The sequence below is a fragment of the Suricata suricatta genome, chromosome 8, assembly GCF_006229205.1.
Source record: "Suricata suricatta isolate VVHF042 chromosome 8, meerkat_22Aug2017_6uvM2_HiC, whole genome shotgun sequence".
NCBI classification, from domain to species: Eukaryota; Metazoa; Chordata; class Mammalia; order Carnivora; family Herpestidae; genus Suricata; species Suricata suricatta.
Genome location: NC_043707.1, coordinates 63,997,486 through 64,024,299, shown reverse-complemented (window position 1 = coordinate 64,024,299; position 26,814 = coordinate 63,997,486). Strand labels below are relative to the sequence as shown.

Sequence of the window (26,814 nt, the reverse complement as noted above, 5' to 3'; positions counted from 1 at the left end):
TTCTCTCTGCCCCTCCTCGCTCACGCTCTGTCTCTCTCTCTCTCAAAAATAAATAAATATGTAAAAAAAAATTAAAAAACTTTCAGTAGCTTATCATACTAGCACGGGACAGGATCAGCAGAAAATTACGTACCGATAGAATTCCACAACATATGCGAGGTCTTGTTAAGGTTTGTATGATTTGCTCCGTGCAGTGTGTGCTTTGATCACGGGGGATGGGGAAGATATATCCCATGTGGAAAACATACTTTCTGACAATTTTTTTGCTTTTGTTTGGCGACATCAGCCTGGAAGCAGGAAAAACCTTCAGCCCATCCAGAAAACACACCTATAGTGACAAGAACATATTGATAACCCATGTTAGGAGCAGCTGAATGATGTCCGGCTGGACATGTCCAAAGAGGAAGGACGTTTGAGGCCTCTGAACAAAAGTAATTTTTCCAGACCTATAGACCTGACAGGTTAGACATTGATGGTTAATGGCTTTCACAATCTTATAGAAGTCTCCCCAGCAAGGTTTAATTATAATTCATCTTAAACACACCATGGCGGGTAAAGGAATGCAAAAATTAAAAAATGGGGTTTGTGGGAAGCACCAGTCGGCCCTGTTGGGCCACAGCACTTAACTCTTAACTAACACTTAAACCCTGTTGGGCCACAGCACTTAACTCTTAACTAACACTTAAACGACTGTGTCATACATGGCTACTGATTACCCATCTTAGTTTCTCCAGTTTTAGAGCAGACCGTTGCCATGTGACCAGGACATTTATCCCTCTGTGGACTTTAGCAGAATGGACTTTATCCACAAGTGACATGATCTTACAATATAGAGGATGGAAGCTTAGTATTATTTGACAAGGCATCCCCTGTAATTTACATATCAAATAAACCTAATCAGTTTAACAAACTTGGACTATTCCAGGTCAAAGACTTCACTTACCATTTGATTTTGGGAAGCTTGTCAAAAGTATCAAAAAAAAAAAAAAAAAAGGTTTTAAAGGACTTTGCCTAAATAGGATCCTAGGTCATTATGAAATTTAATACTTAAAATGTAAAAACATTTTCACAGTTTTATCAAAAGAGACCAAAAATCCAAGAAAATGTTGCCTTTTTACCAGAGAGAAAACCAAATTCTGAATTTGTACCAGCTTACCTGATATTAAAACTTATTTCTTAAAATGAATTCATTTTAATCTTAACCAGCTTGACTACACATTAAAATTCTTTTCAGAGACTCCTTTTCCACAAATGTTCTACAACTTTTCTACATTCTGATTTTGTCCTATGTTTTTCCTCTTTAAACAATTTCTTTTAGAACCAAATTATTTTTTTTCCCTCATAACAAAAATGCATCTCCATTTCTCACGCCTTTTTTTTCCCCACTGAAAACACATTCTACTTTCTTTGGATATGGAGATGTTCATGTCAGCGTATCAGCTGTCATATCAGCATTCTTTTTTTTTTTCAAGAGCACGTGTGTGCGCAGGGGAAGGCCAGGGGGAGAGCGAGTCCCAGGCAGGCGTCCCTTGGGCCCAGAGCTCTCAGAACATGACAGCGTGACCTGAGCGGAAGCCAGGAGGCAGACACATCTAACCTGTGGAGCCACCTACGTGCCCCACCAGCATTCCTTAAATTTGCAAATTTATGACTATATTTCAAAATTTCTAGAAGCATATACCTTTTGAAGTATTTTAAAGTATAGCATTAACATATCCAAATATCTTTTAATTTCTCTGTAATAAAGAAACCAAAAGTAGATAAACCTATGCTTGACAATTAATGTTTCAGTATTTTGTCTTACTTGGAAATGATGTAGGTATTTAATGAATTTACTCCTCATTTAACTTTAACTCCTCACTTAACATAGTTCAGCAAAACTTTAAGGTTTACCAAAAAAAAAAAAAATGAGGAAACTATTTAAGTAGACATAAATATTGCTAAAAAGTTCTTTTATAAACTTGTATCTTCCTTACATCTATTTAGTGTATTTGTCCTTAATAATCATGTTAGCATACCTACAAAAACTTCATTAAACATTAGATAAAGTCACCCATTATCCTAAGCTATCTTTTTTTTTTTCGTTTCACAGATCTTACAAGCACTAACATGAATGTATTTGGCTAGTAAACTGAGAATAAAAGTTTTATATTTGGGGCACCTGGGTGGCACAGTCAGCTAGGCATCTGACTTCTGCTCTGGTCATGGTCTCGCAGTTCGTGAGTCCTTGCTGACAGCTCAGAGCCTAGAGTCTCCTTCAGATTCTGTGTCTCCCTCTCTCTCTGCCCCTCCCCCACTCCCACTCTATGTTTCTTTCTCTCAAAAATAAACATTAAAAGAAAGTCTTTTATTTAATCTTGACAACCCTAAAGACATGTCTGTTTAATTAAACCATAAAATATCAATTAGCTTTCATATCAAATATTCTTCCAGATCATGTGAACTTGAAAAACATTTGGGTTTCTGGTTTCTTTTTTTTTTAATGTTTGTTTATTTTTGAGAGAGAGCAAGCGTGCGTGTGCTTGAGCACAGGAGGGACAAAGACAGAGGGGAACAGAGCATCCAAAGCAGGCTCCATGCTGACAGCAAAGAGTCCAGCATGGGGCTCAAATTCATGACCTGCGACTGAGCTGAGTTACACTCAGCCAACTGAGCAACCGAGGCCCCCCCTGGGTTTCAAGTTTCTAAGAGTTTTAGAATGGCCAAATCTTACGAGCACTTGCCTTCAAATCATCTAAATAGAGCTCTTTTACAGATTAATTTCAGCAGCAACATCAGAAGGTAGAAAATATCACGTAACTACAGCGTACATACATATATATATATGTAGACGGTGTGCAGGGGCACATAGCACCTGGCTCCGGGCCCCCAGCAGACCAGCTTGGGTCACTCACCACTAACAAAATCCTAAGGCAGAGAGTTGAGTGGTGGGGAAACAAGAAAACATTTTATTTCAGAGAGGCCCCGTATCAGGACGACAGCTGACTGGTGTCTCAGAGACTGTCTCAAAGTGCTGGGAATCCTCCCAGATTTTATATAAAGAAAATGTGGGACAAAGTTCGACGGGTAGGTGCAGGTGGGCAGTGAGGGTCAAGCTCATCATTGTCTTGAGGTCAGTTCTGTGGGGTCTTGCAGGACAGTCCTTACTGTTTGAGGGACAGTTTCGGTCCCATCCTGGGATGCCTTCCCCACCAGGTCATTTGCCTGAGTTAAGAGAGAAATTGTAAAGAACTTTATCGTTTAGAAAATACAAACTGACGGCAAAAACAAGGTAGTTGAAGTCCTCTTTCATTTGACACACAAGAACATTCAGAGGCAGAGAAAACTTACAGTGTCTATTTTAAAATTACATACCATGATGTAGGTATGAAATTGACCAGTTATAAAATTTGGATCTGAGTTTTTTTTTCCCTGTAGATGGAATAAATTAAGTTGAACTGTTGAGATCACTAAAGCTTTTTAAAAAATATTTGTGGAGAAGACACTGAAGATGTGTTTTTTGTCTTTGGCAAGTCAGGTGCCAAATGACCTTTCCCCTTTTTGTTTTTTCATGATAAGAATACCTCCCTGAAATTTGCACTTCAAAGAGATGGGCTGGAAAAGCCCAGAACACCAGACAGAACACTGAACAGGGACAGTTTAAAGGCACAGGAAAAACAGGCAACTCCCCTGCTTCCAAATGACGTTGGTCCCCTTAAAGCCACAAATTTTACACTTACCAGCCATTTGAGATAAATAGGGAGGCTTGGGAATACATAGAAAGGACTGGTGTTCTTTTGAATTGCTTCTGGAGCCACCCCTCTGGTCCTGTGAAGACAGCTTTGTAAAACCAGGACTGCTGTTTTTAACTCCTCAGAGAATTGGGTTGTCACCTAATATCAAAGTGTGTATAAATACATACCCACCACCTGTAGGAATATCTTCTTTTGCTCTGGGTACATTTAGCTTGGAGGGAGAAGACCTCCCCCCCAAACTCCTCTCAGGCTCTGAATATCAATTTCCAATTTGACTAGATTTCTGATTCTGGAATTATTAACTCCATTCAAATATCTTGTCAAGTTCCAGCCAGGTCAAACAGTGAATATTTTGGGCAGTTTTGACCTCCTGGACCCAAGAGGCATCCTCAAAGACGGTTATGTAAAAGATAGCTTCTTCACAAGATCTAAAGTCACTCACAAAGATAGCCCAAGAAAGAACCAACAATCTGCATGTCCCAGGCAGAAAGAAAGAAAGCCAGGCTATGTTCTTAAGACACAAAAGGAGACAAGCAAGCAGGAAATAGTTATTCCCAGGACAAAAAGGATCAATAACCCATAAGTCTGCATGTGGACAGGAAGGGACAGGGTGAATTCTTATTCCCCTCTGTACTGGATTTAGGAGGCAGTCTGTTTTTTTAATGGTTATTTATTTTTGATAGAGAGACAGCACTAGCGGGGAAGGGGCAGAGAGAAGGAGACACAGAATCTGAAGCAGGCTCCAGGCTCTGAGCTGGCAGCACACAGAGCTCAAACCCACAAACTGCTTAACCAACTGAGCCACCCAGGCGCCTCAGGAGGTAATCTATTTATAGAACTGCTGAGGATCCTCCTGGGGTTTAAGAAACACCTTGGTCGTTAGTTGGGTGACCTTTAACCAAGGAGTGAGAGATACCAGTAGAGAATTGTCCGTAGCTTGGAATGGTCTTCTTTCAAAAGGTCACTGTGTAATAGTCTCTTAAGAATGGAGAGGCAGTTCAGCGCAAGGCTTACTGGGGTGAGGACTCAAAGTGCAGAGGGGAGCAGCAAGAGTTACCGCAGTCTTACAGTCTCGTGTTAGGTACCTTTTCTCCCTTTTCATTAGCTTTTTGTAATGAATCTTTCAGTGAAGCTATTTTGGAATTGTGAGACCTTTTGGAGGCTTCTGCCTACCAGCTAAAACAGGGATCCCTTTCTGTTTAATTCGGGAACTCTTGCTTTTGAGTGTACTTCTTAGACTTCTTGTCTAATTGGAAAGTTCACCATAATGACTATTGTAATCACACATTGTTCTTGGTAAAACTTTTTTTTTTTTTTTAATTTGCTAGATACCTGCAACTTCCAGGAGCATAGTTCTTAGACACAAAATAAGCAGGTGCACAGAAAGATGGCATGCTCGGCTCTCTCGATGCAAAGGATCTCATCGCTTTTAGTTAGGCCTTTGGGTTTCCCAACAACCCAACTAATACCAAAGAGGGACCTGCTGCTGTGTTGGGGATAGTGTTTCAGTGTGCCTCATTGCACGGAAATTTTCTTGAGGTTGGCAGGTGACCTAGTGTTAATTTAACCTGTTCCAGGACCAACCATCCTAATGCATTAAGAGTCATTAAGTTAGGTGGCAAGCGCTCTAACAGATCTTAAATGTCCATGCCCACCAATTTTTGCAGAATTTGGCCTCCAGGATCCCTGATACTTACATTAAAAAAAAGACAGACAACATGTGCCCCAACGTACCAGCAGCACCCAAAACATGGCCCTGCAGACTGGCCAAGAGAAGGGCGTGCAGTTAAAAGGAATGAACCAATAATACACATCACAGCTAAGTGGAGGAAGCTGGACACAAAAGAATCCATACTGGATGACTCCACTTATAGGAGAACATACAAGAATCAAAAGTAGTTTATAGTTCTCTAAGTCAAGTTAATATTGCCTTTAAGGGTTGGAGGTTGATTGGAAGAAGGCTTGAAAGGACTGTCTGGGACGATAGAAATGTTCTACATCTTGAAAGGGGTGATGGTTACGTGAACATCTGTATTTATCAGAGGTCCCTGACTGTACATTTAAGATCTGTATAGTTCACCCTATGTAAATGTTATTTCAGGAAAAGTAGAGGGAATCCCTTATATACAGGTATCAACAGAGCTGCAGGATGTTTTAAAGAAGAAAGCAGATGACAGAGGCACCTCGGTGGCTCAGTCGGTTAAGTGTTTGACTCTTGATTTTGTCTCAGGTCGTGATCTCATGGTCTCATGGTTGTGGGATCAAACCCGAGTAAGGCTCCGTGTTGACAGCACAGAGCCTGCTCGGGATTCTGCTTCTCTCTCCCGCTGCCTCTTCCCAAGTCACGTGTGTGTGCTCTCTCTCTTTCAAAATAAATTAATTTTAAAAAAAGAAAGCAGACTATAGAGCAGTATGCTGTATACTAAGCATAATTTATGTTTATATACATGTAAGTGTATATATATGTACATATTTGCTTATCTAACTTAACATCAAGCAATCATACCCGTAGGAAGTAGTCATAAAGCAATTTTGTTTTTCTGTTTTTTTTTATTATTGAAGTATAACATATGTTAGTTTCTGGTGTGCAACATATTGATTTTGTACAGTACTCAGTGCTCACTGTGGTAAGTGTAGTCACCATTTGTCACCAAACAGTATTACAATATTATTGACTGTATTCACTATGCTGTACTTTGCTCTGTGACTTACTGTTCTATTGCTGGATGTTGTTAATCCCATTTTATCTATTTCACCATCCTCCTTCCTACCTCCCGTCTGACAACCATCACTTTGTTCTCTGCATTTATGAGCCTGGTTTATTTTGTTTATTTGTTAATTTTTTTTGTTTTTAGATTCCACATATAAATGAAAGCATATGGCATTTGTCTTTCTCTGACTTATTTCACTTAGCATGATAACCTCCAAGTCCATCTATGCTGCCGCAAATGACAAGATCTCATTCTTTTTTATGGCTGAATGATATTCTGTTATATATATGGACCATCTCTTCTTTATCCATTCGTGTATTGATGGACACTTGGGCTTCTTCCATATCTTGGCTATTGTAAATAATAATAAATAATAAATAAATAAATAAAACAGGTTTATATATCTTTTTGAAATAGAGCTTTTGTGTTTTGGGACATAAACACCCAGTAGTGGAGTTAGGAGATCATATGCTAATTCTATTTTTAATTTTTTGAGGACCAGCTGTACTGTTTTCCACAGTAGCTACATCAATTTTTATTCCCACCAACAGTGCATACAGCTTCCTTTTTCTTCACATCCTTGCCAACACTTGTTATTTCTTGTCTTTTTGATTCTAGCGAGTCTGAAACGGGTGAGGTAATATCTCATTCTGGTTTTGGTTTGCATTTCCCTGATGATCAGTGGTGTTGAGCATCTTTTCATGGGTCTATGGGCCATCTGTATGTCTTCTTTGGAAAAATGTTTATTCAGATCTTATGTTTTAATTGGATTATTTGGTTTTTTGGTGTTGTGTTGTAGAAGTTCTTTACATAATACTTTGGATATTAGCCCCCTATCAGATATATCATTTGCATATATCTTTTCCTATTCAGTAGGTTGCAGTTTTGTTTCATTGATGGTTTCCTTCACTGTACAAAAGCTTTTTATTTTGATGTAGTTCCAATAGTTGATGTTTGCTTTTGTTTTCCTTCCTTGAGGAGACCTATCTAGAAAAATATGCTAAGGCCAATGTCAAAGAAATTACTACTTATGGTTTTTTCCAATAGTTTTATGGTTTCATGTCTTAAATTTAGATCTTCACTGCATTTCGAGTTTAGTTTTGTGGTGGTAAAAAGTGGTCCAGTTTCATTCTTTTGCACATTGCTGTTCAGTTTTCCCAGCACCATTTACTGAAGAGACTGTCTTTTCCCTGTTGTATATTCTTCTATCCTTTGACCTAGATTGCTTAAAAGTGTGGGTTTATTTCTTGGCTCTCTGTTCTGTTGATCTATGGATCTGAGTTTGTGCCAATACCATACTGTTTGAATTACTACAGCTTTGTAATATAACTTGAAATCTAGGATTGTGATACCTCTAGCTTTGTTCTTCTTTCTCAAGATAACTTTGGATATTCAGGGTCTTTTGTGGTTCCATACAAACTTTAAGATTATTTGCTCTAGTTCTGCGAAAAATGCTTTTGGTATTTTGATAGGGATTGCACTGAAGCTATAGCTATCTACAGATTGCTTTGAGTAGTATGGACATGTTAACAGTTAATAATTCTTCAATTGTCTTCAATTTGTTTCATCAGTGGTTTATAGATTTCAGAGATTAGGTCTTTCACCTCCTTGGTTAAATTGATTTCTTGGCAGTTTACTTTTCTTTTGGTGGAGTTGTATACTTTCTTTCTGTCTCTTTAAATTTATTCAGTGGGGCTAGTTTTTCTCTGTCCCTGAATGAAAATACAGTTCCTAAGAGTAATAATTACTTAGTCACTTTAAGTTGTAATAGATACTTTCCATTCAGTAATTAAAGTGTTCAGCCCAGTATGATAGACTTTAGACTTGGCTGACAGTTGAAACGTTTCCCTCCCCCAGCTTGAGCCAGGAGCAGATGGGAAGGCTTTGGTCAGATAAGGGGCTGCAGTCCTCTGCTTCTGTCTCTCCTCCTCCTCATCTCTTTCTCTGCCAGAGACAGGCTTCTGACTCGTAGAGCTGGCTCAGCAAAAGTGAAGAGGAATAAGAGAGAACGTGAATGTTCTTATTTGATGGATACTAGTACCAGTTTTCTGGGTTTGGGGGATGTTCCAGCCAGCTTTCTCCCATAGATGCTTTTTGAGTTCTTTGGAGACTTCCCATTACTGGGGCTCTCTCAGCTGCAGTGCTGTTCACATGGTCAAATACATCTCTGCTCTGGTTGGTTACTTGCTAAGTCTTCCCTGGTCCTGCGACATTAGGCACACGCTTCCAGCTTCTTTCTGCTGAGGGCCCACAATTTTCTATGTAGCTGTCTTGGACCCCAAGGACACTAGCCTCCACATCCCAGAGCTCAGACCTTAACCCATGGCATTGTCTAAGCCCTCTGAGTTTTCCAGGAAACCCTTCTCATCTGACTTGGGAATGATATCTCTCACCTTCTTGCCCTTGAATGTATGAATGGATTCACATGAAAATTTTCTCTTTCAAAAAACAAAAACAAAAGTCTTTAGAATATCTCTTTTACATGATTCAATGCCTGTAGAGAATCAACTTTACTGTATCCAAATAAAATAATAAGTCACCCAAAATATCAAGAGGTCTCACGGTAGAATGTAGACCATGACATATGAGTTTAATTTAATATGAATATATGACATAATCTCACTGAAGGGGAAAGAGAGAAAGGCACCTGACTTAAGTATTTTGGAAGATAGCTTTGTGACTAAATACTGTGAGCTAAAGACAAAAACAAAAAACAAAAACCATGCATAAGCACCATGCTCTAACTGGTAAGTTTGTCTGTCACAGGAGTACTAGTTAGCAATTCTGACAATACCTACTAGGACTGATTATAAGAGGCCCTAGGATCTGTGACCAGCCAGTAGCAATGGGCATATCCACTATACAGATATTGGTTTCTAAATACCATTTTCCAAGGTATTGACTGATTTTAGGGCTTAGATAAGGAAATTATTTCCAAGAAATGGCTGATTTTAGGGCTTGGAGAAGGAAAACAGTTTGGCATAATTCTGCAGAGCCAGAAAGTGAGAATGTTCTCAAGGAACCAAAAAATGGTGGGGCCTTGTCAACATTACCCAGGGGCCAACATAAAAGACTTTTTAGTGGCCAAAGCTGGAATATTTTGAGCAATAGAACTAATAATGATACTAGTTTATAACCTAAAGAGCAAAGTAAATATCCATGAGTCCATGCTCATAAATGATTGAATAAATAAATGTGGGGAGGGCACAGGGGGATAAATCTTTACAGAAGAATCACAAATAATATCTGTAGATACTTCCTGTGTAATTTCCCTCCCCTCGAGAGTGGGTTGGGCTTAGTGACTCACTCCCAAAGAATATAGAATAGTAACGCGACAGTGGAGAAAGCTGGCAGATACCACCCACTTTAACCACATGATCCAGGTTGTCACATTGCTATCATGTTCCCCAGTGTGGTTCTATGGAAAATGCAGTTCACCTCTGTGGTGTTCTTCCCCAAAACCCAAAACAGCTGTCCAATTAAGAGAAAACACGAGGGACATCCTACAGTTTGAAGGACAATTTGCCAAATACCAGGCCATGAATTTTCAAATATGTCAAGGTCATGGGAAACAAAGAGGAACTAAGAAACTGTCATAGACCAATGGAGATATGACCACTAAATGCAACGTGGTGTCCTGGTTGGATACTGGAAGAGAAAATAAAGGACATTAATGGAAAATGGCAAAATCCAAATAAAGACTGTAGTTTAGTTAATAGTATAGTACCGATACTAATTTCTGAATTTTCACAAAGGTACTGTGGTTATATAAGATGTTAGGGGAAGGCGGATGAGGTATACACAGGAACTCTCTGTAGTGTCTTTGCAAGTTTTCTGTATCTTGAAAATTATTCCAAAATTAGAAGTTTATTTTCTAAAATGTTCTTCTAATCTCCAACTCTCAACCCTTTTATACTCTCTGTGGAACATGGGGCGGTAAGGACAAGCCACCGGGTTTTCTAAACAGTGTTTTTGGCAAGCCCAGCATAGTGGAGTTTAGCATTTCATTTTGGAGTATAATTTTTATTATCTTTGAGCTTCAGCTGCAAACTTCCATTTAAATTTCCTGTTTCATTCCCATATGTTTTAAAAAGTCTCTAGAATCATATATAGAGGGGCACCTGGCTGGCTCTGTCAGCAGAGCACACAACTCTTGATCTTGGGGTTTTGAGTATGAGCCCCACATTGACGTAGAGTTCACTTTAAAGAAAGAGAAAAAAATTAAAACGATATACTAGATAAAGCAAAACAGTGGTTGCCCGTGAAGTATATTTTTCCTCAGAAAAGACAGGCATTTCTCACAATTTATTTGTTCTGTTATACCTTTTGGACTTTGAGCCATGTGACTGTATTACACCTTCAAATTTTTCAACTAGGGAAAAACTGCTTAGTTGTTTTACTCTTCTCTTGAATCACCATTCAGGGAGTCAGGAACTATCCCTGTAATGTTGTGACTTCCTGAGAAAGATTCTTTCATATGTTCTATGTTGTGTTCATTGAAAGTTCAGAAGCCATTTTTTCTTTAATTTTTATTTTTATGTCTTTATTTTGAGAGACAGAGAATGAGCTGGGGTGGGGCAGAGAGAGAGGGAGACAAAGAATCTGAAGCAGGCTCCAGGCTCTGAGCTGTCAGCACAGAGCCCGACGCAAGACTCAAACTCACGGACCCTGAGATCATGACCTGAGCCGAAGTCGGACGCTTAACCGACTAAGCCACCCAGGTGCCCCAAGAAGCCTTTTTTTTTCTTCATGATAATATAATATTATTTGTATTTGGGTTTTCCCTTGTTTCATCTTCACAAATTTCAAAAAATGCTTGCTTTTTAGCAGTGTGTCTGATAATTTGGTGCTTCTTGCGTTGAGATTATTTCCACCATTGGGTACCTCAGTCAGTTAAGTGTCCAACTTCAGCTCGGGTCATGATCTCATGGTTCTTGGGTTGGAGCCCCACATGGGCTCTGTGCTGACAGCTCGGAGCCTGGAGCCTGCTTGGGATTCTGTGTCTCCCTCTGTCTCTGCCTTTCCCCTGCTCACGTTCTGCCTCTCTCCCTCTCAAAAATAAACATTAGAAGAAAGTTTTTTTAAAGAGTCATTAGAATGGATTTCCCTGAGCATTTTTTCATTTCAGGAAGAGACACCAAAAAGATCAGCTTTTTTTTTTTTTTTAATCTACCCAAGGGAGTTAGCCACAGCGTTAGTATGTGCGCTGCCGAAGCGAGCGCAGCCACAGCTTTACTCCTACATTCATCACGCACTAACTACCCGCTCTGTTCACACACAGCCCGTCAAGCCTTATGCACCTCCTTAAAAAGGACGGAACAACTCTGGTAATGTCATTGACCCAGCTTCCAGTTAACCCAGCTCCTATCTCTGCCAGCTCCTCAAATGCCATTCTTGTGTTGTGGTTGGTAGTTTGTCCAAAAAGGGCCAAGACAGGAGAGTCAGAAATGTCACTCTCCAAGTGTAAATTTCTGGTTTCCCCGGGGCCCTATCATTCCCCATCCGGGTTACTGGGTAATTACTATAGCAGAGCATAGTTGCCTGGCTGGCTTGCTTGCTGGCTGGCTTTTTTTTTTTATTGTTTATTTATTTATTTTGAGGAGGAGAGAGGGAAAGTGAGCAGGAGGGGCAGAGAGATCAGTCTAAGCAGGCACTCACAGTTTAGAGCCTGATGCGGGGCTCAATCCTATGAACCATAAGATCATGACCTGAGTTGAAATCAGGAGTCTGGATGCTTAATCAACTGAGCCACTGTGGCACCCCTTCCCTGGCTTTCTAAAGTATACTCTGCCAAACAGGATGCTAATCTTCTTTTTATTACCGCAGATCATGTGCTTTCTTGATTGTTGAAAATTTTAAATAAACATTTTTTTAAGTTAACTAATTAAACATCTTTGCCATTTCTTTTTTTTTTTTTTTAGCAAGTCTTTCCCCTTGTTTAACAGATGCATCCCTCAAACACCTGAGTGCTATTCCTCGTTTGCATCTGTGTTGATAAATGATGTTGACACCCTCCGTCAAATTCTAAGTGGAATAATGTCCGGAAGAGACACGATCCTTGGTCTGTGTATCCTCGCATTAGGTAATTTTAAATTGCTTTTCTTTCAGTGACTATGCCAAAGTTTCTAGCACTTGTGTATGTTGTACAATGAAAATTAGCCTCTTAAAGATAAAACTTCACATATTTTCTTTATAAATGTTTTCAGTGCTTCAGGTTCAAGTGGAAGAAGGGATAATAAAATTAGGGAAACAGCAGCTGGCTCTCTGCCAGGAGGCCTCACCGAGGAGGTTGTCTTTGCATAGTGGCCACGTTCCAGTGCCTGGTCCTCAGCTCTGCACAGGAAAGATGTGCAGAGCAGATGGCCAGTTTGCTAACTGGCCATCAAAAGTCCAGCTGTCAAGAGGCCAGAAAGGCATGTCTTCGGGCCGGAACGCCCTCGCCCCACAGACAAGCCAGATTAGAAGGTCACACAGTGAGCAAGAGAAGGAGGTGTGTGCGTTCATGTTAAATAGCATCAGCAGGCAGTGGCCTGAGGTCACCAACTACCTGCTTTGGGTTGTAGACAGGTCAAGGCCTCGAGCTGGGACATGCCTCTTCTGGGCATTTCTGGAAGCAGCTGCCCACTCTTGACCCTTTAACATCCCATTTCAACTTGATGAGCCCCTTTAAGAGCTGGCTTTCTCTTTGAACAAGTTAATACATTCTGCTGTTGTGGGCGATAGTAATGGCCTGCTCTCTACCCCTTCTCCAGTCGTGGCTTCCCAGCCTTTTTGTTGAAAGGAATTCTTTGTCAGCCATGATTTTGCCAGTTTACAAATCAAATTTTCCATAATTTCATTACCAAAATGTTACTAATTCCTGAATGCTTGGGGATGCTTAACTCATCACCATTGTATAACTTCCAGACTTCTTAGGGCCCAAATGCGCCAGGCATGGTGCTTACCCTTTTTTTTTTAAACCTTTTATTTATTTTTGAGAGCAAGAAAGACAGCGTGAGCAGGGGAGGGTCAGAGAGAGAGGGAGATACAGAATCTAAAGACAGGCTTCAGGTTCTGAGCTAGCTGTCAGCACAGAGCATGATGCAGGGCTCAAACCCATGAACCGCGAGGTCATGACCTGAGCCGAAGCCAGACGCTGAACCGACTGAGCCACCAGGCGCCCCCATTGTGCTTGCCCTTAACTCATCAAAGCTTTGTCAGAATCCTGTCACCAGTTGTAGGATGGGAAACTGTGGCTTAGAGAAGATAAGTGACCTAGCCAAAGTCAGGCAGTGAGTAGAGTAGGTGACAGAGCTCAGACTCAACACAGAAATAGCTGATCCCCAAACCTACATTCTTAACCGCTACACCAAAGTGTCTATATGTAACCTTTTTTTTTAATGTTTTATTTTTGAGAAAGACAGAGCATGAGTGGGGGAGGAGCAGAGAGAGAGGGAGACACACAGATCCAAAGCAGGCTCCAAGCTCTGAGCTGTCAGCACAGAGCCTGATGTGGGGCTCGAACTCAACAAACTGCAAGATCATGACCTGGTACAAAGTCAGACTTTGTACTGAGTCACCTAGGTGCCCCGAGTAATCCTGACTTCTTGTTTGGGAAATATGTCAAATTATATATAAATTCACTGACATACTTAAATTCACAAGCTTAAAACCCTGAATACTGGAAAATAATATGAAGATGTTTTTACATATACAGCTAACCATATAATTGGAACCTTAAATTTTTCATTTGTAAAGGCATTAGTTTTTCATATTTAATAAGAATGCCTGAGAACATTTAAAGGTAAAACTTTACATAAGTCCAGTAAGACATCAAAAAAGTTAAATGTGGTTAAAAAAAATTAATGGTTTATTTGGACTTAGAAGAAACAAAACATTTTGGATATTTGGGAATAAGACCTGATTTAAAAAAACATTTTGGGGGGAACATCTGGGTGGCTCAGTTGGTTAAGTGTCTGACTTCGCTCAGGTCATGATCTCACAGTACGTGGGTTCGAGCCCCACATCGGGCTCTGTGCTGACAGCTCAGAGTCTGGAGCCTGCCTCAGATTCTGTGTCTCCTTCTCTCTCTGCCCCTCCCCAACTCGCACTCTGTCTCTCAAAAGTAAATAGATGTAAAAAAATTTTTTTTATTTAAACTGTTTTTTAATAAAAGAAGAAACTGGCTTACTGTAGCAGACTGAACTTGTATATGTTTTAGAGAGTACCCTGGGTGCCTTGTTATTTTTGTTTAGTAGAAGTTTAGGTATTTAGAAATTGAAGGAAATCCTCAGTCCTCCCTCCTCTTGGAGTCGTTAAAGCCCTGCCATCATTACCCTCATGCCTTGGTTGCTGTTGGGGTTCATATGTTTTGCTTAATTTTTCAGCCTTGTCTTTAGCCATGATGTTCACCTTCCGGTTCATCACCACTCTTCTGGTTCACATTTTCATTGCACTGATTATTTCGGGACTGCTGTGTAAGTATTTCTACTTGATTGATTTCTTTTTGATCAAATGAAAAGCCTCTCCGTTAAGCATGGAATTTACAAGTTGGCTTTTTTGAGCTACATGGGTCTCAGAGAGTCTCTCATCCAATATAAATTTCACAGACGAGAAAACCCGAGCCCAGAGAGGACAAAGGGAGTTGTTTGTGTTGTAGATATTAGCAAATTGGATGCCAGAGTGTTGTCTCTGCTTCACTCTGCTGCTGCTTAGATGGGCCTGCCAGTCCAGAGCGATCCTGGTGACCATAGGGTTAAGAGACGACTCCACGTCTTGTGGAAGCCTTTTAAAGAATGTCTTCTGAACTTTCGCATCAACCACGGATACGTGGGTCCCCATAATTGTAATGCACGGGCTCCCACCAGTCTGAAAAGACTCTGTCCCTGACCTAGGGCAGGGCCCTGAAGAGCCTCTCCTGTACCTACTGGTCCCATTTTGTGGCTGGAATGTATGTCCATCCAGGAGTTATCAGGAAAGGGGGTCCAAGAGGTAGGGGCACACAGGGAGTTCAAGGCAGCAGCTATTTGCCAACTGGCATGGGACATTTTAACTTTTCATAATCGGTATGACTGTAGAGTTTCATCCGCCTGAATCTGCCCTCCATAGCTTAGAGCCCCATGCCTCACGGGTGCATCACGTGCCATGCCAGAGGACAGGCACGGCAGCTTGTGATGCACACTTGCCCACCCAGGGCAAGTAAAGATGAATGTGACCTTCGTGTGGTCCTTGTGGTGGCATGCAGTTGGCATGAAGTGCTTAAACACAGAGCATTTGCAATATCAGAATATCTGCTTGGTCTTGAGACCACCAAGCTGATCTCCCGGCTCCCACAGGAGTTGTCACTGGTGCAGCTTGCTGGGCAGTTCTAGCCTTTGGACTCTAAATTTTTTCCTTACCATTGTGTCCATGCACTTTCCTCCATGCTTGCACCCACGTGCAGTCTATAGGCTGGAGGAACAGCATGCACCTGTGTTCTAGAATCACCTCCCCGTGCCTCCCAAGGACAAGCGGCCACTGGGGGTCGGGGCGGTCCTTGGGGAGGCCACCCTGGCCCTGCCCGGCTCCTTCAGAGGGTCGGTTGTTGCACATCAGGCCCCAGGCCCGTGAGACCCACTGCCAGAGCCGGGCCACCCGGCGTGCTGTCCTGTGCTAGAGGTGGTGGGCACTTACCTCGTGCGTGTGTGCTGAGTCCCCTGGTGTTTTGCTTTCTAGTTGTCTGTGGTGTCTTATGGTGGCTGTACTACGACTATACCCATGACCTCAGCATAGAATTGGACACAGAAAAGGAAAATATGAAGTGTTTACTGGGGTTTGCTCTTGTATCTACAGTAATCACGGTAAGAAACGCCCTTCTGGCAGGAGGTCAAGTAGCCCGGAGAACTCGGAAATCGAAATAACTGGATTTTAACCAAAGAACAACTAGAATTTGGTTTTGTTGTGTTTTTTTTTTTAAATCTCAAGAGTATACATACATAATAGTATGGTGAATGCACATACATGTTTAGGGCTTTCTCTCTTTTATTTGCAATACCTACAAGGAATAAATCAAAACCTTCAAAAAATAGGGAAAAAGAAGGCCTTACCTTCCAAGTCATTTCTGCCATCTCGCAGAGGTTAATTTGCTACCTGTACTGTTGCATTTCCCTTGAATGCGGTGGAAGCATTTTTACCCCCATGTGGCCATAAGGTGGACACCGGAGGAGGAGGGCAGACTTGCGACAGTTCCTATTTCCTGTTTGTGAGCGGACTCTCCCTCCCAGCCAATGGATGCTCTGCTCTCTCCAGGGCACGGGAGCTCCCACTGCCCTTGCACACAGAGAGCCATTTCCGAACCTGCTGGCCCCGGGCTGATTTTGGTTTTCAGAGAAGCTGTAGCCGCCTCCGTGAGCTCCCTAGCTGAAAACAGGCACCTGCAGGGTGTGGAGGCAGCAGGTACTGGCTGTCCAGGGGAGAGGGTGGCTGTTGAAAATCACTGAGGTCGCTCCCCAGGGGGCCTTAAAAAGGCTAGAATCACAAGGCCGTGGCGGGACTGTGGAGTTGATTTTGGGCGACTCAGCCATCCCTGTCAGTGCCTCGCTCGGGACTCAGCTCTCTCCTGAGGAAATCCTTCAGTTCCCCTATTTGGTGGTCTTCATGTTTTCTCCTTTCTAGTGAGCTTTCAGTTTCGTGTTCTTCACAAAAACTGCATCTCAGGGAGCAAATGTGTGATTAAGTAAAGCTTCTGATTTGTCCTGCCTCAGGCAGGGACCAGGCCTTAGCTGCTCCAGGGCCTGAAAAGGCGGCCAGAGAAAAAAGGACCTCCTGTGGTGCTGAGCTGTTGGGCGTGGAGGAGGGGGTGGGGAGCAAGGCTCTGAGCTGAGAGGAGAGCCCCGATCTCCCTTAGCCCTCCCCAGGGCTTCCTTTGTACACACACACACACACACACACACACACACACACACACACACAGAACCATTAATGGCCACCAGACACTGCGTCAGGGGGGAAGTCTCTTCACTGAGGGTAAGGTTAGCGAGAGGTGAGGCTGTGAGGGCAGAGTGGCTGTCTTCCCCAGTGTCTGTGAGGACTGTTGAGGGGCTGGCCTACAGGGTAGCAACGACCCACAGCTCACACACCGTTCATTTGGCACACCTGTCATGACTACTTCCTAAGTTCCCGCCAAGTGCTGGCTGCTGGGTGGTTGTGTCCTCACAAGAGCCCTAGGTTGTTCATTGCCATGTACGGAGTCCCTGTCACACCCTGGGCCCTGCACTAGGCAACAGAGCTAGCAAGGTACAATACACAAATCGCACCTGCCCCACGACTAGATGAATCACAGGGCAAGCAACAGCCTGACCCGGCACACAGGGAAGATTCCAGCCCCTGTGCTCGGAGGCGGACCTCCCAGCTCATGGCCCACTGCCCGCTGTGTCGCCTCGCAGAAATGGCTTGGCCTTAGGCCTGGCTCTCCTTGGCTGTTGAATGGGAATATTTCTGCAAGGTTCCCCATGGGGCCATGGACTTCCCTCCTCCCTAGGGAGTATCTGCCATGGAAGTTCGGCGTTCCCACAGAGAGCCAGCCCTGATGCTCCCTGGCTGGACACCCAGGGCTAGGAAGCTGGGCTGGCTATGGGGCAAGAGAAAGCCATTTTCCACCTGCTTCCCCTCCCGCCCCCCCGCCCCCTGCCACCAGACCCCTGCACAAGATGAAGGAAGGGGGACAGGGAGAGGCATCAGACTGTGTCCCCTAGTCAGGTACCACTCCCTCTCCAGTGGGAAGAGGAGTTAGCAGCTTCCTGCTCTTCTCCCTCCCTCCGCCTTCCTTACCCTTACTTCTCCAGAGAAGCAGAAGAGGAAAGCAACATTAGCAAGAGGGGAATAGAAGCAGGAGAAAGGTCACTTCCTTTAACCCTCACCCTTCTTGCTCACATCGGAGCCCTGTCTCACTTCTGTCCCCACCCTGTCCCTATATGTTGGAGCCCAGCGGAGACCCTGAGAGTCTCATCTAGTGAGGGTTTCCCAGGGAGACCTTTGTCTGCCACTAGGACACTTGGCTGGAATGAGTTCCTATCTCCTGAGTTCCCAGAAGCTGCCTCACAAATCAACTTGAACACATGGTTGGGGAAGATGGAGGCTGCCTACGAATATTATTTCAGTGGGTTTACTATCAGCACTAGCAGCAAGGAAGAAAAGAGGGTGATTGGCATTAGATGCACACCTCAGGGCATCAGCCTGGAGCACAGGCTGAAGGACAGCTCCCTGCAGCTTAGAGTCCAGAAGAGTGAAGCCAGGACAGGGCCCTCCATGGCGAGGCAGCCCTGCGGCTCCCAGCCCAGCCTGGCCCACACCCTTGGCCCCAGCCCGAGGAGATCACGCTGACCCCTGCTTCTACTGAGCATCCTTGCAGTGCACCTAGAGTGTGAGAGGAGTATTTTATGCATAGATATAACTTGTAAAACACACATGCATTTAAATATGCGTATGTTAGCTTTCTACTCAGGAGCTAGAAGCCAAGTTTACTTGCCTAAAGATCATATCATCTTGCTTCATGAAATTTTTAAGTAAAACAAACAAACAAAAAGGGTTCCTCTTTTTTGCCGATGGTTGTTGGCATTGAGAATGCAGAGACGGAAATTCCTGCTTGTGCTTTACAACGTGCAGGCATCCAGACGTCTTCCCTGGCCTCTCCAACTGCCCCACGGCTGGGTCGGGAGGCTCTGCTGCCATTCAGTTTATCCCACCCTCCTTCCACTTTCTCCCACTGGACTGTAAGATCCTTGGGCCTAGAATGCCACCTCCCAGCTGGGCGAGAAAGGGTATCTTAGGCTAAAGGAATGGCCCAGGTGGGGTCACATGGACATGACCTGCAGAGGTTCCCCTGGCAGAAGCCTGCGAGGCAGGTACAGGGGAGGGGCCGTGCCAGGAAGTTCCTGCTCTGTGATGACAATGACCTTGATCTTTATCCAGAAGCACAGGGGGAACCATGGAGGGATTTTGAATTGGGAGATGATATCATTGACTGTACTCTTTACAAAGATCCCTTTACAAAGATAACCTTTAGGATTAGAGGAGGGAAAGGGGTAAGGGTTGGGGACCAGTGGAATTAAAGACAGAGGCTAAGGAGGAGGTTATTTGGGTGCAGATAACTGATAAGACCTGAGATAATTGATCAACTGTGGGAAGAGAGGGTAGGTTAGCCTGAGAGATCTGTCAGGAAACAATGCGGGAGATTGGGATAGGGCCGTGCCCTGGGCCAGTTCGTGACAGTAAGAGATGGCTGTGTTCTCAGGGAGCTTAATCCAATAGGAAAGTCAGATAAATAAACATTTGCAGTAGAAATGCTGAGTGTTCCAATTGGTAAGTTTGGGATAATATGGAAGCACATATACTCTTGGAGAGTTCAGAAAAATTAGGGCCACTGGAATAAGGACTATAGAAGAAAGAGGAGGTGCTTCTATGAAGATAATGAATTTGGTCCAGGATGAGTCAAATTTGAAGGCACCATATGATGTCCACAGTCTGGCCAGTAACTGATATGCTCCTAGCATCTAGCACCTAGAAAGTGGTTCTTATTTGAAGGTTATCAGCCTCTAGGAAGGATGCTAAGACCACAAAGGCATAGGAGATGGTCCCCAAAGACTCTAGAAACAACTGAAGAGGTAGGAGAGCCAAAAGAAAGAGCAGTCACAGAAGTCCAGGGAAGATAACGTGGCAAATTCTCTGTTAGAATACGAGGATGAGTAGCTATCTTAAAGGAGCTGTTCGCTGATGTGTCAGTAAAATATGAAGGTTTGCTTTAAGCCCTTCTCAGTTCTTCATTATTTTGAGTAATTTATTCTAACCCCTTTTTCACCAGGTAGTTCTGCTCAGCTTGATTTTTGTCCTCAGAAAGAGAATAACATTGACAGTTGAACTTTTCCAAGTCATAAATAAAGCCCTCAGCAACTCTCCATTCCTGCTGTTCCAACCACTGTGGACTTTTGCCATTCTCGTTTTCTTCTGGGTCCTCTGGGTGGCCGTGCTGCTGAGCCTGGGAACTGCAGGTGAGTTCCATTGCCTTTGAGTTGTGTGTGGAAGACCCTGCCATTTTGGAACCATTGGCCAGCTTTTGTAGGGACCAAGCCTCCCATGGAACTGGAGGCATCTGATGACAATGGTGATGGTTCCAGGGGCTCTGTCATGGGGGTAAGCAGGAACATCCTTTCCTCTTTCGTATCAGCTTTAAAGAAGCTGAGTTTATTTCTTGAAAGAGTAAATTCAGTAAGGACTTAAAGAGCTTTAGAAAAAACTACAGTATGAACAAAAGCTTCTAGAAAGAGTATTAGCAGGGCACCTGGGTGGCTCAGTTCATTGAGCATCCGATTATAGTTCAGGCAGGTCATGATCTTGTGGTTTGTGAGTTTGAGCCCCATGATCGGGCTCACTGCTGTCAGCTTGTCAGCACAGAGCCTACTTTGTTCCTTCTGTCCCTCTCTCTCTCTGCCTCTCCCCTACTTATGCTCTCTCTCAAAAAAATAAAATGAAAAAAAATTATAGAAAGAATGCTATCAAATGTCTCTGTATTTAAATTTTATCTGAGTAAATCTGCCAGCTCTTCTCAAATCGGGCCATCTAGAAGAGCCCATGAAAGACCCTATTAAAAGTCTGGTGTGCTCAGCGCAGCCGGCATAAGTTTAAAGCAAGTGCACATGGACGTTTGCATTGCGTAGGTCCGGGGAAGACAGGACTGAATTCTCCACCTTCCTGTTCTAGCTGGACAGTGGCTTTCTGCCAGAGGCATCCCTCAGAATCAGCTAAGGTGCTTTATTAAAATACAGTTGCTTGGACCTTGTCCTCAGAGGTGCTCAGTCGCTTAGTTTGAGGTAGGGCAAACTATATACTTTTGAAGCCCCATAGCGGAGCAAAGGCATGCTGTGTAAAGTACTGTCTGAAATGAGGTAACGAGCTTTGTCAGAATATATATCCCTCCTTCATGGAGAAAGTCTTGCTGTAGGGGAAGAGAAGTCACCAAAAGGAAATGACGGGCTTAGTCAAGAGATAGGTCTGTGTTCTGGCTCCGCTTCGTCACATCACTGAGGGCTCGTGACAAACAGTGCGAGGACACGCGCTAGTCTCACAGGCACCCCTCGAGCAGCCCCATTCTGGATCTTCCCTAACTCCTGTGTTTGGTTTGGATAAGGCCCACGTTCACACTGTGATGGGAGTGTGGAAGAGTAAGCTGCTTTCTGAGACTGTCACCAGACAGATAAGAGCCACAGCAGACGTCGGATCCACAAGGCTAATGTAATTCCTTACTGTGTCATCAAGTTTATTTGGTCCCCTAGCAGCTCTAGTCGAATATGTCAGAACTGCAGTGTCGTAGATTCTTAGGAAACTGGAGTAAACTGGCTCATTGGAGATGGTCTCGCGACTGTCACAGCCCACACTTCCAGCCTCAGAGACGCTGTAGGAGCAGTCTGTTCCGCTGCTCCCTGGACGCTTTCTGAAGACCTGCAGTGAACGCAGAATAACGATCCCTGAGGAATCCTTGGGTAACCAGACACAGGACTGTAATCAATCAGGCTGAGATTGGGAGTAACAGAAGACTAAAAACACAAACAACAACAACAAAAATAGTGGCTTAAATAAGGTACTAGGTAATTTCTCTCTCACATAAAGGAAGTCAGCAAGGAGGAGGCCCCACGCCAGCATGGTCCTATAGGGGTCAAGGACCTCGGGGCTGTCTTTCTTCTGCTTCATTTCAGCACCTTGTGCCTAACATCCTCTACCACTTGCTTCCGTCTAGTAGCTGAAAGGGACACTTGGGCTCCAACCGTGTCTTGTTCCGGCCGTTAGGAAGGTGGTGGGGAGGAAGGTGAGCATGCGCTCCTCGCGCCTCCCCGAAGTCAGGATGCACTTCCACCCCCATCGGCCACACCCTCGTTACCCAGCAGCACCTACCTGCAGGGGAGCGACAGGAAGTGCCATGTCATTGCGGGCGGCCATGCACTGTGCAAAAATTCGAGTTGCCAAGGATGAGGGAAGAACAGATATTGCGGGGCAGTTGGAATCTCAGCTGAGGACAACACTGAACAACTCCAGTTTGCCCACTTGAGGTCGTCTCAGTCCTGGTTGGCAAGGAGGGCAGCCGCCTTGGTACGTGCAGGAAAACATGCATTTGTTGGCGAGTGCCCAAATTCCCGGCTGGGTGTTAGGAGCTTTCTTATGTCCTCTGTGTTAAGCATTGCAGCCCTGCTTTGTCGTACGTGCTGCTAGGCTCCAGTTACAGGCCAGGGAATTGACAGAGGTCACGCAGCTAGGAAGTGCGAGGCGCTCTGCGGCCCCGGAGCCCTAGACGGGCCCTGTGCTCTCTCCACCGGCTCACATTTCCCGTGGCTGGGACGCGGAATGGGCCTCCTCAGTTTTCTGTCAAGTCAAAGCATTATTGTGACCACGGCAGCTGGCTGGCGGATGTGGCCTGTGCCCATAATGGTGTGTTTGGGGCCTGTGGTAACGGGACAGCATGGAAGGACCAGAGGTCGAGGTCAGCTTGGGCTGGGAGTGAAGGGTGGCAGGGGGTGGCACACTGGGTGGTGGACTGCGGTACGTGAACCCTTGCCCTAAAGAATCACCGGAGAAAGGGTGAGGTCATGGGAAATACGGCTCAGGAGAAGGGAAGGAACTTCGTTCCTCCTCCAGCCTCTAGGGCACAGCCGCCCACCCCACAGTTCCTTGCTGGCTGTGAGTGGGGCTGATGGAGACTGTCCCCTGGTTATCCCACAGTACTTTGCAGCAGGGCACATTCGTTTGTTCTTGCTTTAATTCATAAGTGTTAGGGGAGCGTCAAGGGCCGAGGCCCTGGGCAAGGCCCCGGGGAGGGGTGGTGGTCTCTCCTCACAGCATTTAGAGTCCATTTAGAGTTGATCAGGACAGACTGACAATTAGACATGAGCTCCTGGTGAAAGTTGATGAACGTCACACTAAGAGACATTTGGGGAGCTCCGAGAGCAGTGGAACCAGCCTCTACCCTACTTTGGGAGTCAGGGAGGGCTTCTGGGAGGATGGGCCAGAAATTGCCAGATCCGAAAATGCAGAAAGAAGCCACAGGGGATCTGACAGGGGTCACAGGCGAACACCAGGAGAGGAGAAGGGGAGAGCTAGTCCTGGGAGTTGGGGTGCAGCTGGAGAGGAACAAGCCTTGGGCTGCCTTGGGGGTGAGCTCCCAGGGTGGTGCCCCTTTCGCTCCCCATTAAGCCCAAGTTGGGCCCAGGGCTTAGGGGGCACGAAGTAGCCTCTGCCCAGGACTGAGAGCAAGAGAGGCAGGGGGACAAGTAGGCGATTCCGTGGGGCCGAAGGAGCGCCTCAGAGGCCGTGTACTGACGCGCCGCCATTCTCTGTCCGTGGAGGAGGGAACCAGCCAGAGGGTAAGGAGTAGAAGGGGAAAGCTGGGTTCCTGGGACCTGACGGAGGCAGGTGAGCTCACTGATCTTCCCCTGTGCGGGAGAGAAGGCATCTCACAGAGCTGCAGCCTTGCTTCCTCCCTGGGCTCAGGCATCATTAAACAAAACCAAGACTGTTGTCTCCTCAGGCCACCTGACTCTCTGTGCCATTCACCTGGTGCACAGAGCTCCTTTGTTTTCAGGGGCCTTTTTACTCCGTGCCAAGCTACCACGCTGGGTCTGGGCAGGTCATTTCTTTGCCTCATGTCATTTTGACCTTTGGGAGATGCCCCGGCCACACTTGAGGGAGGCTGGGGGCTGCCCTTGGAGCTTGTGAAAAGAAGCCAGGTGATGTGGGTGGTCAGAGATGGCCACACAGCGCCTGCCGGCCTCCCTCCACACCCCTCAGGCAGTTACTGAATCCTTCAGCTCTCCAGCGCTGTGGCGGTGTCCACAGAGGGTAAGAACTGTGAGTGGTTTATTTTTTATCATGGCAGATGGTTGAATGAACTAATATTTTAATGTATGAAAAAGAAAAAAATACAGAAAAGGTGAACTTGGGCTGTTTTTGTCCAGATGAGCAATTTCTCCAGTGATTATACATCAGCCTCTGAGCTAGTTGGCAAATTCTGGCTTTGTTTGGGGGTGGTTTCAGCAGAGCACATCAAGGCCCTCCAGCAACGACATGTACTAGCCCTTCGGGACTTGTCTGTTACTGACAATGTGACAATGACTACCAAAGTCCAGTGGAAAAAAGTGAGGCCTGTGATAACCTTGGGACCCCATCAGGTGCAGGTGGGAGGAGCCCACGTGGCCTCATAATGCCCGTTGTCACTGTCGTCGTTAAGGTGGTCTGGCAGCCCCAGGGTCAACAGTGCAAGAAGCCCATGTTGGGCCGGCACTTTCTCACCCCGTGTGCTGCACTTCGGCAATCTGGACTCGGCATGCTTGGACGGGCCAAGGGCCGTGCTTGGAAAGGAGGCGGTAGGATCAGACAAAGGGTGTCCCGTCAAGGGGCCCAGGATCTAGGCTGGCCCTGGCCTTCCTTGTATGTTAATCCTCTATGCTTCCCTTTCCCCATTTTTGCAATGGAAAAAATGATGCTTTCTCCGGGTTGCTTCACAGGGATGTGAGGAGGCTGAGGTGGGGCCAGAGCTTTGCTTTGCAAATAAAGGCCTGTAGATGTTCCTTATATTGGGAACTACTGTTCACTAAAGAGTACCTGGTACTAGCTTCAGCTCATTCTCTGCTCTGCCTGGCATATTTGAGAGCACAGCTTAAAAGAAAATTGTCTTCTTAAGTTATGAGAGACCTAGAGAATAATTGACATTAGTTCGCAAAAGCCTCCTAGCAGCCCAGCCCCATCCTAGGAAGAGGTAGAGAGAATTGCCCAAGAGAGATGTGAAACAGGTCTTGCTTTTTGGAAGTTTATAGTCCCCTTGGGAAGGTGCAAAGGAAACAGTCTCCATGAACATCTTCGTGCCTTTGCACCTGCTGTGACCTTTATCTGAAAACATCTCCTCTTCCCAACTTGCCCCTAACTTTCTACCCAAAATGACTTGGAAAGCTAGTCATTCTCCAAGAATTGTTTTGAGCATTATATTTCTTAGAAAAATCTATAAATTTCCCAGGAATACTTAATAATGCTTCTTCATTTTCCTTGCAATTTTTATATGGAGCTGAGGAGGAATACAGAAAGGAGGCTGACTGGGAGCCGCCGGTGGGCGGGAGGGTAGAAAGTGTGCTGTCCTGGAGTTTGGGTGAGGGCTTCAGGGATATGAGTGGTGTCCAGTGTGTCAGATGCTGCTACCAAGTCAGACAAGACCCAAGGACTGACCACTGAGTTTAGTAACCTAGAGGTGAAACAAAACCGCTTTAGGGAAGTGAGGAGTGGCTCATGATCACAGCATGTTTAAGAGAAAGAGGGAGAAGAATTTAAAAGAGTAAGTAGAGACGATCTTGAGGAATTTGACCATAAACAGGAACAGAGGAGGAGCACCTGGGTGGTTCAGTCAGTTGAGCATCTAACTTCAGCTCAGATTATGATCTTGCAGTTCATGGGTCTGAGCCCCGTGTAGGGCTCTATGCTGAAAGCCTGGAGCCTGCTTCTGATTCTGTGTCTCTCTCTCCCCCTTGCTTGCTCTCTCTCTCTCTCAAAAATAAGCATTAAAAAAAAAAAGAGCAGAGGAGTGCCTGACTGGCTCAGTCAGAAGACCATGTGACTTTTGATCTTGGGGTTGTGAGTTTGAGCTCCATGCTGTGTGATTATTTTAAAATAAATAAATAAACTTTTTAAAAAAAATTAAGAGGAACAGAGAGATGGCAAGAAGCTGGAGAAGGAGAGTCAAGAGTAGGTATTGTTAAAGACAAGAAATGGTTAAAAATGATTCGGTTGAGAGGAATACTTGGATGAAAGAAAGAGGGGAATATCACTAAACGCTACAGTCAGTAGCTAAGAAGCGACATCCGGAGGCGGGGTTAGCTTTAGGATCCCTGACAGTTTATCATATTAAGTAGGGGTCAGGTTATGGGCTCATGCTGATGGCAGGCGGATATTCAAGGTAGGTACTGCCAGAGGTTTTCTGATTGCTTCAATTTTCTCAGAAAAACCAGAGGTAACATCATTGATAGAGAGTGACGATGTGGGGGGCAGGGGGACCCCTTTGAGGCTGAAGGAGAAATTAGGAACAGTCCAGAAAAAGGACTTTCTTTCATGTTCCCCCTTTAATCGCTGATGTCTAGCATAACTCGGACAGAGTGCATACTTAATAAATATGTGTTAGGTCCAGAACTGGAATGCTGTCTACCTGTACTTCAGTTACAGCTAGCCTGTCTTGAACTCACTCTTCCAACTGTCTTACCCATTTAATGCTCAGAGCAGCTGCATGCACGGTGCTCGGAGCCACAAGACTGGACAGGGTCACCAAGGGTGTGAGGAGTAGGTATTAGTGTCTTCAGTGATGAGACAGATGTTATAAGGTCCCCTCACCT

The 26,814-nt window shown here is 44.7% G+C and overlaps 1 protein-coding gene across 3 annotated transcripts in view; it reads left to right on the top strand.

Annotated features, from left to right (window-relative positions):
- Positions 1-26,814, top strand: part of SLC44A3 (solute carrier family 44 member 3) — a 98,751-nt gene that overhangs the window by 19,542 nt on the left and 52,395 nt on the right. For all 3 annotated transcript variants that reach the window (XR_003912075.1, XM_029948607.1, XM_029948608.1), the window contains exons 6-9: positions 12,367-12,527; positions 14,812-14,901; positions 16,139-16,263; positions 20,262-20,448. Coding sequence is in view for 2 of the 3 variants with exons in the window: in XM_029948607.1 (XP_029804467.1) it covers positions 12,367-12,527; positions 14,812-14,901; positions 16,139-16,263; positions 20,262-20,448 (563 nt within the window). In the remaining variant the exon portion in view is untranslated. The remainder of the gene's footprint in view (positions 1-12,366; positions 12,528-14,811; positions 14,902-16,138; positions 16,264-20,261; positions 20,449-26,814) is intronic.